This window comes from Alosa alosa, chromosome 23, assembly GCF_017589495.1.
Source record: "Alosa alosa isolate M-15738 ecotype Scorff River chromosome 23, AALO_Geno_1.1, whole genome shotgun sequence".
In the NCBI taxonomy this organism is placed as follows: Eukaryota; Metazoa; Chordata; class Actinopteri; order Clupeiformes; family Clupeidae; genus Alosa; species Alosa alosa.
In genome coordinates this window covers 3,839,860-3,853,820 of record NC_063211.1, presented here as the reverse complement: position 1 = coordinate 3,853,820, position 13,961 = coordinate 3,839,860, and the positions used below count along the sequence as shown (strand labels likewise).

At 40.9% G+C, this 13,961-nt stretch overlaps 1 protein-coding gene across 2 annotated transcripts in view; it reads left to right on the top strand.

The window, feature by feature from the left end:
- The first annotated feature begins 587 nt into the window (after nt 1-587).
- The window catches only part of tpp2 (tripeptidyl peptidase 2), a 29,660-nt gene continuing 16,286 nt past the window's right edge, over nt 588-13,961 (top strand). For both annotated transcript variants that reach the window (XM_048234431.1, XM_048234430.1), the window contains exons 1-13: nt 588-823; nt 2,790-2,918; nt 3,896-3,991; nt 4,587-4,691; nt 5,347-5,471; nt 6,225-6,388; nt 7,188-7,342; nt 8,514-8,590; nt 8,769-8,896; nt 9,774-10,022; nt 10,888-11,003; nt 11,438-11,609; nt 11,848-12,005. In XM_048234431.1, coding sequence (XP_048090388.1) covers nt 659-823; nt 2,790-2,918; nt 3,896-3,991; nt 4,587-4,691; nt 5,347-5,471; nt 6,225-6,388; nt 7,188-7,342; nt 8,514-8,590; nt 8,769-8,896; nt 9,774-10,022; nt 10,888-11,003; nt 11,438-11,609; nt 11,848-12,005 — 1,839 coding nt within the window. In that variant the 5' untranslated portion in view covers nt 588-658. The remainder of the gene's footprint in view (nt 824-2,789; nt 2,919-3,895; nt 3,992-4,586; nt 4,692-5,346; nt 5,472-6,224; nt 6,389-7,187; nt 7,343-8,513; nt 8,591-8,768; nt 8,897-9,773; nt 10,023-10,887; nt 11,004-11,437; nt 11,610-11,847; nt 12,006-13,961) is intronic.

Here is a 13,961-nt window from a genome sequence, read left to right as displayed (position 1 = left end):
ATTGTTTGTTTGTTTCTAATGCAAATTCCCTGCTCCCCAACTCAAGCTTGCTAATCTTCCAGTTTTATTAAAATGAGCTACAACCACATACCAATTCTGTAGGTTGGTGACATTTTACTTGGGGGCCAGGGGCGGAGCAGCCCCCCCCCCCCAAGTGTGGCCAAAAATAGGCTATTCGTGCTCATGTATTCTATCAATCCCATGCCACAATTCGCAAATAAACTTTGTGTGTAGGCCTAACTAATACATTATGTGTATATCTGCCTTTACAGGCAATAACTTTCCTGAATGTTTCATTTGGTAGGTTAACTGTCAAATAGCCTTGACACCCCCCAAACCATATTTGTCCATAGGCTATGCAAAGACTAAACCAGTAAGGTCCATCTACTCTGTGACCTCTACAACTCGTAACGTCCAATCCTAGGTGCAGAATATTATCAACGTTACTTCCTTGCGCAGCGTTTCGAATTAAGCTTAATTCTATCAGGCTTTTGCTCTGTAGCCTACAGCACTGCCACTACTAATGACATATTCACACTGTAAAAAAAGATGCCCTGTACCTTTAAAAAAAAAAACTCCCCTGTCTCTTGCACTGTGTCCGTACCGGCGTTCCTGCTTCACTGGTTTAGCATTGTTTTTATCGTCACTTTGTCCGATCATGGCTTCCCACTCCGCTGAAGAACCATTCCCTTTTCATGGGTTGCTTCCCAAAAAAGAGACTGGTTCTGCGTCTTTCCTTACAAGATTTCCCGAGTATGATGGAAGGGGTGTCCTTATCGCCATACTCGACACCGGTGTGGACCCAGGGGCCCCGGGTATGCAGGTACAGCAAGCTAGCTAATGCAAGACCGGTGCTTTCACCCATTAGCATTAGGCCGCACTAACGTTAACGATAACGCACGGCATCAGACCCCAAGTGCTGTTAGCTATACCGGGTCAATGGAAAACAAAACAAAAAAACAGTTCACGGAAAGGTATAAGAACACAATGTTACTCAGCGTTTGCATTGTGTGATAGGGTCTTGAATAACACCATATCAGTTAGCATGCACACGCGAGCATTATACAGTTGGCACCAGTTAGCTATGGCTAACCATCTAGATAGCTAAATTGCTTTTAAGTTATGATGATTGCTAACAATAGCACAGTAACGTTACGCTAGCTAGCGTCAGGCAACTATGGTTTTATGTCTTCAGTTTATGTACGGCCATCGCAGTGTCAAATGTCAATGGACGAAGCAACGTTAGTGGCGTTTAAACATTGTAATGCTGCAAGCTCATTGCTAACATTCTGACGTTCTCTTAGCTGCCAGGGACAGCTTTAAAGACCATCATTATGGTCAGGTTAGTCTAATAGCTAGTTCTAGCGTTAGCCCTCACATATATCTTCAAGTGTATTCTTTGTCACTGCTCTCAAACTCCTGTCAACGCTTCACGCAGGCTCTGGTCAACGTCGCCTGTAGCCATTGAGGTGTTGGAATAGGAAGACACATTTCTTGACACGTGGCCTCAGACATGATGGCTTAGATTGAAATGTAGTATCTGGCTCAAAAACACTTGGAGTTACCGGTTTACCCGTAACGCTACATCGTTAATGTATTTTTTTTTTAATTTTTTTTTTTCAGAACAAACTGTGCTTGCTTTCGACGCATGCGCAGGCCAGTGTTTTGGGCTGTGATTCGGATGTTTCTTTCATTCCAAGATATAAATCGTTTCCAGTCAACCGTAAAACAATGAAAGATACTTTTGAGCTCGAACAGCCTAAACCTGTAGGATATTTTCAACACATGTTCAGCAATACCATTGTGCTGAATGTACATGTGTTCAAAGTCCTGATATAGTGCCTCCTCCTCAGTGCTACTACACGCCTGGTCTAAAACCTCTGGTCTGAGTCAGAGTGTAGCCAGAGGGTGTGGTAGTGTATTATAAAAGTGACCTGCACTGGACTGTTTGATTTGGTCCAGATTCGAGATTCCAGGAACAAAAAAAATCTTTATGTCTGTGGCCATTATACGGAGGCTGACAGTTCAATTGGAATTTCTCCAAATTGGCTCAGTAGACTTTATTTTCTTCAAGGATGCATCTTTCAAGTCTAGTAGTGTATTATATAATGGGCTACTGAGCAAAATTGTGCTAGCACCTTCACACAGGCAATGCGAGTCAATGACATAAATCTCTCTATTTTCTATACAGCTGTGGATGGAGCAGATTTGTTGTGTACCCAGTCTTAATCCAAACTGGTACATACCTACACAATGCACACACACACACACACACACACACACACACACACGCGCACGCACACATACACACATGCTCTGATACTTTTTGGACAAGAATTGCTGGCTTCTTGGTAACCTCTGTACACTCGAAAAATTAACTCACCATTTAATTTAACAATATCATCAAGCTATATCGTTGCTATGAAAGAATATATTTATTATTAATTTATGAGGTTGCGTTATAAATTAGTTCCTCACTGCGTTCCTCCCCTTTCCCCCCACTTTAACCCCTGCATTTAACCTGCCAAACATATCAGAACTTTTAACAAATCCAACAAATGTCTTATTGTTATCGAGGAAGTGTCTATCACATGTCTGTGTGTCTATATGTGTCCCTACTGTTTTATTGGTTAGGCCTCCACAACTTGAGAAATGAACATTACACATTGTGAATGCATTGTGTGTGATGATAATATTGTGCCTGTTTTATGTGGACTCTTTTGAGTCTTGTGACAGGAATATGTCTTTGTGATTGCACTAACCATGTATGTATTTTCGGTTATACACAGACGACAACGGAAGGGAAACCAAAGGTAGTAGACATCATTGACACAACAGGCAGTGGAGATGTCAATATGTCGACAGTTGTGGAGCCAAAAGATGAGACGGTGGTGGGTCTGTCAGGGAAGACACTTAAGGTGAGATTTACCCACCCCATAACACAGCACATATAAAATATTATTGCAAACATCTTGATGGTAGTCCCTTTCCGACCAAGTAGTTACAGGAACTTAGTTATAGGAACAGTCCACTTCTAAACAGTTCTACTAACTACTCTCCCCCAAAACCGGTTCTGCCATTTGCATTCTCACTGGCCAAGTGGCCATAGGAACTGGTTGCCCAGTCAATTGCAAATTGCCCATTCAACTTGGGTTGATAGTGGGCGTGACTTATAAGTTGGACCAAGCAACATAGACCTAGGTCACAAGATAGATAGATAGATAGATAGATAGATAGATAGATAGATAGATACTTTATTGATCCCCAGGGGAAATTCAAGGTCTCAGTAGCATACAGACAACACACACACATTCACACATGTTGCCTTTCAAACAGCTAATAGTTACTGATGTTGAGAATTTGTTGGCAACACTGCTTATAATATAAAACAACTTTTCTATAGCAATGGATATTTGAAATACACCGTGACAAGGATATGATTTAAAAATTGCATTATATTCTTTTTTATATAATATATATCCATGGACCTGTAAACTAAAGATGACCAGAAGTGGTGCAACACCAGTGCGGTACTCAGAGCCGTATATAGAGAGTTTGGCCAACTCTGCCATTTTGGATACCAACGTCAGATGACTACAGCGTAACCCTATGGGGCGAATATGCTACGTTGAAATAAACAGCTTATTTTCACCATTATAACAGCATATAAACGTTATAATCAACGTTTGTATATGTATATTATGTAAAAGGCCCTTCAAGAAATATTGGTCTCATGGCGTCCATTTGATTCCCTAGTTGGCCAAACTCTCTCTACATCCTCACTCTGGCGGTACTGATCAAACTCCACCAGTGGATGTATGCCGGTGTATTTTAGCCCTCTTGACGTACATGTGATGTGTTACCCTATCTGAAAAACATAATTATTTTCCCACAGATCCCTACTTCCTGGGTTAATCCATCTGGAAAGTATCACATAGGAATCAAGAATGGCTTTGACTTTTTCCCTAAGGCCCTGAAAGAAAGAATACAGGTAGTTGATAATAGTAATAGTATCATTACGCAACATCCATGCATTTTTGCATTTGCTATTTTGGTAACAATAGAATTCATGCAAGAAGTGATATAAAAGTCTTTAATACAGTGCACTGTGTTGGATACAGTGCATTCTGTGTTGGATACAGTGCATTCTGTGTTGGATACAGTGCATTCTGTGTTGGATACAGTGCATTCTGTGTTGGATACAGTGCATTCTGTGTTGGATACAGTGCATTCAGTACATTCTGTGTTGGATACAGTGCATTCAGTACATTCTGTGTTGGATACAGTGCATTCTGTGTTGGATACAGTGCATTCTGTGTTGGATACAGTGCATTCTGTGTTGGATACAGTGCATTCTGTGTTGGATACAGTGCATTCTGTGTTGAATGCAAATTTGGTTTGTATTGGTTTGGTTTGCATTTCCTTTTCCATGTCACGAAAACTGCTATTTTAACTCGGGAGGTGTAGACTCTTCCTGCTGTAGCGGCACGTTGTTCATCTCATGAGTAATTTGAGACAGTGTAATACGGTGACCTGTCCAATTCACAAGTCTTGAGGAGGTGCACATTTGTCCTTGCCTGTCACAGAAAGAACGAAAGGAGAAAATGTGGGATCCAGGACACAGAGCTGCCCAGGCTGAAGTTAGCCGTAGGATAGAGGAGTTTGACCAAGCGCACCCAAACCCCTCACAGGTGAGAACCATTCACACACACTTATTCATAGCTATGTTATAATAAAGACTTTCTCTTGTACACACTACCTGTCTTCACTTATGCACATTCGGTGAGTGCAATTGCTTATTATTAAAGGTTGTATCAGCGATTTCAGGCCCAAAAAAGGCCCAAACATAAATGATCACATTCATCTAATCTTTCCTAACGATCTACTAGCTGCCTGCCCCATAAGCAAGCTGTCAAAAAAACGCGTCTCTGTAGGCAGCCTAGGCTCCGTGATCTGTACACAAAAACAATTGCTACCAACAAGGGTTGACGACCCCTCAAAAGCAAAACAAAGTGTTTCAACCAATAACCAGCGAGATGCGCGTTTAGGAGAGTTTTAATTGCACGGGAGGGAGGGGGAGGGAGTAGCAAGCTAGCTTTCTGTTTTGTTTGAACATCAACAGAAGTGACGTATCCCCGCTATCGGTGATACAACCTTTAAATGGATAGTTCCAGTCCAGCCATTATGATGGCTGGTCCCGGATGCGATGCCTGCCGTTGCAAGTCTGTGACGCTTTGGATAAAAGCATGGGCTAAATACCAGTCAACTTTATCTTTCAACTTTATGTGAAAATTGAAACAGTTGAAAAAGTGGTTTATTGGTGTATGACATTCATTTGCCCTTCAGATGGAGAAGCTTCAGAAGGAGGAGCTGCAGGCTCAGGCGGAGCTACTGACCACGTTAGAGAAGAAGTACAGTGACCCCGGTCCTGTTTACGACTGCGTACTCTGGCACGATGGGGTCACCTGGAGGTAAGTTCGACTGTGAAAGATAGTAATTACCGTATTTTCTATAAGTCACACTTTTTTTCATAGTTTGGCCGGTGCAACTTATAGTCCGGAAAATACGGTAGTTACACTTTATAAACAAATAAACATAGCAAAGCATGCTGTCATCCTTGTTTACTTAAACGTTAGCCTGGTAATGCCAGACTTACTACTGACCCACTAGTCTGGCCTCTCTTGATTGGGTTTGACTCTAGTATTGCAACAGGCGTAGACGTTGCGTTAACTTTGAGTAGGCTGGACCAATGATTTCAATCACATTGATCAGGGATTCGTAACGCTACTTCCCACTTTGCCCTAACATTTCCAAACTGATGCATCAGCAGTCAGGAAACAATGTACAGTATGTAGACCTTCCTTTGCTGTAAATAAATGTACACATTCTTCCGACTGCAATTTTTGATATTTGCAGGCGTTGCTACTACTGTTTATTGCAGCCACATTCGATATCGAAACTATAGTGTCATCACCTCGCGTAGTGTTTGACCAATCATTTTACTTAATCGAAGTGTGACTTTGATTGAAATTTTGTGACTTTGATTGTAATTTTACTTAAAGTGTGACTTTGATTGAATTTGAATTTTATGACTGATTGAAATTGTACTTATTCAAAGTGTGACTTTGATTGAATTTGAATTTTGTGACTGATTGAAATTGTACTTATTCAAAGTGTGACTTCTCATGTTAATGAGATTTCATCTGTCTCTGTGTGTGTATCAGAGCTGTTGTAGACACAACAGAGAATGGGGACCTGGCCTCTTGCACGGTGCTGAGCTCCTACAGAGAAAGACAGGAGTTTGCTACTCTCGGTGATGCCGAGATGCTCAACTACTCCGTCAACATCTATGATGAAGGAAACACGCTTTGCATCGTCACTAGTGGGGGTAAGCTTACAGCACTTGCACTATAAAATCAGAAGCTTTTATACTTTTATACTAATTCCCTCTCTTGATTAACAGCATGAGCGGTATGTATTGACAGACAGTATGAGCTCTGGGACAAATGGACAGTTTGAGCTTAATCATTGCAAACCACATTCTGGTATACAGGTCAATGTAGGATTTTCAATGAGTAATGAAAAAAGTAGTTGATTTTAGATAAGTAAATTGCCACACCCAGTTTTAATTCTCTGTGTTGAATATTGCCACTGTAAATGTTAATGTTTATGTTGATGTTTGTGGTATTTGGCAGACACCTTTGTACAAAGCGACTTACAGTGTATGTACATTAGGGCTACACAATTATCGCAATCGTAATCGCAGTATGAACCAACGCAATTACCCAATCACAAAAGCTACAAATAATCGTGCACAGTTAATTTTGTCACATTTCTGACTTTTATATTGACAGTGCGGGTGCGTTAGTTTTGGGCAATGTAACAGTCAATCAAGAAAAAAACTCGCACACAATTATTTGCCGTTGAAAAATAAATAAACAAAGTGTTTAATCCATCAAGCCAAGGTGCTACCAAGTGAGGTGATGTACAAGCGTTTCGGTCCTTAGACCTTCATCAGTGCTTCATCTGAGGACATCACCTCACTTGGTAGCACTGTGTGGAATCGCAATATCGGTCAGAAAAAATTCAATTAAAAATTTTCCTCAAATCGTGCAGCCCTAATGTACACTACGTTGTTTACTTGTACATCGGTTAATGGTTTGTTTCTTTCATTTGGGCATGTGAAGGTGCTCATGGGACACATGTGGCCAGTATTGCAGCCGGACACTTCCCTGACGAGCCAGAGAGGAACGGCATCGCACCAGGCGCCCAGATCCTTGCTCTGAAGATCGGAGACACCCGCCTCAGCACCATGGAAACGGGGACAGGCCTTATCCGTGCGGTATGTGACATCCTCATAACTGAGCTTTCATCCATGTTCTTCAACAACAACAACAACAACAACACAACAACACATTGCATTTTCATAGCACTTTTCAAGGCATCCAAAGCATTTTACAGTCAAGGGGGGACTCACTAACCATCACCATGTTAATTTATAGCTAACAACTAAGATCCCTACGACGAGGTTAGGTTCAGTTACATTGATGTGTATGTCATTACAGTGCAGTGCGGTGTGGTGTGGTGTGGTGTGTGGTGCGGTGTGGTATGGTATGGTGTGGTGCTTTTAGAGATACATGCTAATGGAAATATTTTACAACCATAACCATCACCATATACATTCTCATCTTAGTTTTACGCATGACCTTGTGTCTTATTGACAGCGTCAGTGCAATCAATTTTTTAAATGAAATCGTAATCTGAAGTAATGCAATTAGCTAATCGCAAAGGCTGCAATTAATTGTGCAGCTCGCAACCCCAGTCCCAATGGTTAATCTTGTTACATCTATGGTTGTTATATTCATGTCATCCTCCTTGTGTGACAGACAGTGAAACCCACTAATCAGAAGTGCTGTGTGTCTCATGCACTAGGCATGCCCACCAATCAGAAGTGGCCCAAGTGAAATTAGGAACATTGAACTGAAGCTTGAAGCTTGAAATTTATATCATCATTCAAATCGCAATATCAATCAGAAAAAATGAAATTAGATATTTTATCCGAATCGTAAAGCCCTCATGCTTACTGTGACACTGGATCTGAATGAAATACATGAATTCAGTGATTAAGTGTGTTATAATACCTTTGTACATATAGTTGACATGAAATGACCAGTGGCCATTAGCTGTAAGCTTGCCAGCTAGTTGTGTGATTTACAAGGTGTGAACATGTAACCAAAAGTTATTCACAGGTCAAGACTGCATTTGTATTTAAGCAGAGTGCTGAATAGCTCATTTCAGCCATTAAGAGTTAGCAAACAAATGAAAGGCTGTTTACATGTTCTCATAGAACTCGGTGATATCTAACACAGCAAAGAAAATCCAGAAGACTTCAAATAATAATGCTGATTACTAAACTGATTATTAAACTGATTAGTATAGGATGTCAGAAATGTTTTCATTTGTACTACTGCATGAGTTTGAGATCTGATTGATGTTATTATTTTTTGCTACAGATGATTGAAGTGATCAACTACAAGTGTGACTTAGTAAACTACAGTTACGGCGAAGCCACACATTGGCCAAACTCAGGGTGAGAGGCAACCTGTTAAAGTCTTAATCAAAAAGCGATCATGCCATTGTGTCATTTATTGTCGTCTAGTTGTATGGTTGTACCTTACTGGGATTAATTTATCATCAGTCATCAGCTTTTTTCATCAGCCCTGTATTTGAGTTCTGCCATGTAATGTTGATGTGCATGTGGATTTCAGGAGGATCTGCGAGGTAATCAATGAGGCTGTGCAAAAGCATAACGTGCTTTTTGTATCGAGTGCCGGAAACAACGGTCCATGTCTCTCCACTGTGGGTTGTCCTGGGGGAACTACGAGCTCTGTGATCGGTCAGTCCAAACATGAGTCTAAATAACTAACCAAGCGCACACAAATTTTACAAATGTATAAATCACATATGCTGCCACTCAGTCTGCAACAACCAGGACTTAAAGGAGAATTCCGGTGTGATATTGACCTAAAGTGTATTGAAACATGATACCGAGTGTGAACGTATGTCTCATAGCCCATCTCGGCTTGTCCCCTGCACTCCAAAATCTGGCGCTAGTTAGCCGATGCTACCAACAGCTTTTTCAATAGTGGTGCTTGACATCGGACTAGCCATGCAAATAAATCACTGTTTTACACCCATTTACGAGGCTCAATGTATCTCCACACTTCATTGGTAGACTTCCGAGGGGCCCTGACATTTAAAAAACGAGACATTGAGAACTTTGAAAAAGCACTGGTAGTTTACTTACAAGACGATTTATACAGACAGTATCTTCACGAAGTTTAGCGTTTGCAGCCATCTTGAATTTAGTCTCGTTTTAAATGTCAGGGCCCTCGGAAGTCTACCAATGAAGTGTGGAGATACATTGAGCCTCGTAAATGGATGTAAAACAGTGATTTATTTGCATGGCTAGCCCGATGCCGAAGCACCACTATTGAAAAAGCTGTTGGTAGCATCGGCTAACTAGCGCCAGATTTTGGAGTGCAGGGGACAAGCCGAGATGGGCTATGAGACATACGTTCACACTCGGTATCATGTTTCAATACACTTTAGGTCAATATCACACCGGAATTCTCCTTTAATCAGCTTTTACTTGAATATTGAAGGTTCTCTTAACAATTACGTTTTTGTATTGTCAGCTTCTTGTTCCAATCAGACTTTCATATACAAATCTGCAATTTCATGGTGAATGTTTTGTATCCTGAAACCTGTAGGTGTGGGAGCATATGTTACTCCTGACATGATGGTGGCTGAGTATTCACTAAGGGAAAAGCTTCCACCCAACCAGTACACATGGTCTTCTCGTGGGCCCAGCACAGACGGTGCCCTCGGGGTCAGCATCAGTGCACCAGGTGGCGCTATTGCATCTGTGCCCAACTGGACACTGCGTGGAACCCAACTCATGAACGGAACCTCTATGTCTTCTCCAAATGCCTGTGGTGGCATTGCATTGGTGCTGTCAGGTAGTGTTAAACATCTGATTTCTGTTGTTGTGTCATAAGCTTAGTGTGTTTACGTTTATGTTTATGTTTGCTTAGCAGGGGTTTTTACAGTAACAATAAACATTACTATAGCAGTAAAAATGTTTTACTGAAAAACAAATATATATTAAATTGTAATAATAGACAAATTATAATGGCAATAATTATAGCAAGTCTTCATAACAACGTTACTATAAAGAAAAGTCCACACACCAATCGCTCTCAAGAAAATGTATTCTTTTAATCCGTGACAAAGCCCTCAGGAAGGGTTTGCCCCCAAACGTCACGGATCAAAAGAATATGCTTGGGAGCAATTGGTGTGCGGACTTTTCTTTATAGTTACACCTTATGTTTTGGCCTAGCACCCCGTTCAGACTTATTGGATGTGCTTGCTTACTGGATATTTATCTTCATAGCAACATTAATGATAACCATACAAACCATGAAATCATTAAATAACGAATCAATTGCAGGTGAAAGCAAGGTAAATAAATGAGTTTTTAAACACTTCCTGAAAATGATAGTTTAGTATTTTGCTTATTGGATGTGCTTGCTTACTGGATATTTATCTTCATAACAACGTTAATGATAACCATACAAACCATGAAACCATTAAATAACGAATCAATTACAGGTAAAAGCAAGGTAAATAAATGAGTTTTTAAACACTTCCTGAAAACGATAGTTTAGTATTTGCTCCAAACATTTTATTTTCTATTTTATGATGACATATGTTTAGATGTAAGTTGAAATGTAATCAAATGTGTGTTGAATGTGTAGTAATCAGATGAAACATATGTAGATGTGTATTTTTAATTTAGGTGCGTTTTTTTCTGCCTGTGTGTAGGTTTGAAGCAGAATGGTATTCGCCCCTCAGTTCCAGCAGTGAGACGAGCTTTAGAGAATACTGCTCTGAAGGTTGATGACATTGAGGTCTTCGCACAAGGACATGGCATCATTCAGGCAAGTCCAGTTTCACTGTCTGCATTCAAGGTGTATTCCAAATCCAAAAGAATCATTTCATGATCAGATAACGAGCAATCCACGCACTCCAAGGGAGGTATGGATGATAACTCTTTATCTGAACATGGAGTGTACTCACACACACACACAAACACACACTGATACATTGAATAACCTCTATGCATACACACACGCACACACACACACACACACACACACACACAGATACATTGAATAACCTCTATGCATGCATACGCACACATACACACACACACACACACACACACACACACACACACACACACTGATACATTGAATAACCTCTATGCATACACACGCGCACACACACACGCGTTATATAAATTAAATAACCACTATGCATACACACACACACACACACTGATACATTGAATAACCTTTATGCATTTACACAGGTGGACAAAGCCTTTGACTACCTCATGCAGCATGCCTCTGTGCCTACCAACAATCTGGGCTTCACTATTTCCGTGGGAGCGCAGCGAGGCATTTACCTCAGGGACATCGTCCAAGTGGCCACTCCGTTTGACCACAGCGTGGGGATCGAACCCGTGTTCCCTGAGAACACAGGTGAGTAAAATAGAAAGCTGTGCAGGTGAAGTTAGAAGTTAGGCAGTTTGATAGAAATGACCTGGAATTGACAATAAAACAACATGCACATTTTGCAAATTTGTGAAGATTGACGTAACTATTTTTGCATCTGAACTCCTTAAATATATATACTCTTGCTCTTCAGAGCATTAGGAAGTGTACCAATCTGCTTGTCAAGTTTCTGAGCTCTGAGATCGATTGGTTTTGTCTCCTGTAGAAAACTCGGTGCGCATCTCCCTCCAGCTGCACCTAGCCCTCACATGCAATGCATCATGGGTACACTGTCCGTCCCACCTAGAGCTGATGAATCAGTGTCGTCATGTCAACGTGCGTGTGGACCCGCAGGGACTGCGGGAGGGATTGCACTATACAGAGGTAAGGCTGAGTATTTACCTGTTGAGGAGTACGGTCACAAATATGTGATTAGAATGTTCCCGAACCGAGAGTTCCACATTATGATGTCACAATTACCCTCAGAGATTTTCCCCACAGACTGTATAAGGAACACTGAAATTATAGATTGTTTGCGTAGAATTCTAGAAGGAACCAGAGTATTAAGCTTAATAGGGCTGTACAGTGCGTATACATGTAGCATATGCTACAAAAAAAATCTGAAGTCTGTATTATGGATGATTTATCAGCGTAGCACTAGTGACACCTTATTTAATATGTTTTCTAGAGTGTAGCCTACAGATGAGGTGTTTGTGACCACGTACCGATGCTAGAGATTTTGTGGATTGTGCTACAAAACTGTCAACCTCTGTAGCACCTTTGCTGCGAACACAAAAGTTAACGTACAGTCCTAAGCTACATACAGACGGATTGGTGTATATTGGTGTTGGTTAATGAGGAGCCCTTTGGTCCTTGTCAAGCACAGCCTCTAGATGGCGCTAGAAATCATCTTTCCTTTCGTCCTCTAGTGTTGTTTGTGCTTAACCCTTAGAACCCTAAGCTGTTTTTAGGGCATTTTCACTACCTTTATTCATAAGGATTTATTCTGGTCATTGTAAGTGCCACACACACATATTATATATTGTTTTTTTCAGCATTTCATGTATTAGTACTAGCATTGATTTTATTTTGATTTTTAAAGAATTAAAACATAAAAAGCTTATTATAAAAATTCTTATATTTCGACATGTATCTCACCACAGCAAGCTCATAGCTCTACATGCATTTCATGTGTGTGTAGGGCAGACTGTCCTGAAACGGGCAATATAATTGCCATGTTGGAGGGATACTCTGGGGCTGAGCAATTTACAGAAATATGTGGTGTGTGATTTACAGAAATAAATGCCATTTTTTTATTTAGTGATTTAAATGACCTTTCTGCGCTTCATATCTGTGACACGAACTGATCTGACCTGATTTGACCTGAGGTTGCGTGTTAGCCAGCGTGTCTATGGTGTATGCACTCATAATGATTCTCAACTTTTTACTGGATTGCCATGAACAAAGTAAAGGCAAAAAAGCTGTTTCTTTGTTGAACAAATTGGGATGCAATGTGAGCCTTGAATTGGATGCCATGCAGGAATTTGCTAGGATCTCAAAACCGGATTATGAACATGCTTTGCTATAGAGAAACACACGATAGCGTTGGATTATGCTTTGCCACAAAAACAGACAAAAACGTGGGGTAAGTCCAGCAATATGAAGTTATTATTTTGCTGTCACTTCGTTTGTTTTATAACCCAGATGTACTTGGTACCAATTGATAGCCCTGTGTCTCCTCTTTCATCTGATTCAAACGAGAGTAATGGGTGCGCAGGTGAACGCAGAGAAGTATAGACTGTAAATATATTGCAATTTAATTTCATGATTTTTTTTTTATTTTTTATACTTGATCGTACAGACAAGTGTGTAGTCTCTTTGGAAAGCCCCACTTCTGCTCTGTCATGCAATAAAGATTTCATCTCGCTGCGATGAACAGATCCGGAGCAATTTAACAGAGAAGAAAGGGTGTGTTTTTTGACGCACTTTGCGTCAATCGGGTTCTAAGGGTTAACCTTGGATGAGGTTCAGTTTGATGGTTCTTTTCCTGGCATGAACTGTGATATGACTGTGATGATGGATGAACTAACATGTTTCTAGCCGATGAGGGTACACTTGGCATGTGGGCAGCCGTGGCCTACTGGTTAGCGCTTTGGACTTGTAACCGGAGGGTTGCCGGTTCGAACCCCGACCAGTAGGCACGGAGATCAGAGACCAAATTTCCCTCACGGGATCAAAAGAGTATCTATACTTGCTTACTTACTGAGCCAGCCAGGCAGCTACAGCGCTACACTCTGGTCCAGTAGGGGCGGGCGAGAGAGCCTTCATTCGCCCCGTAAT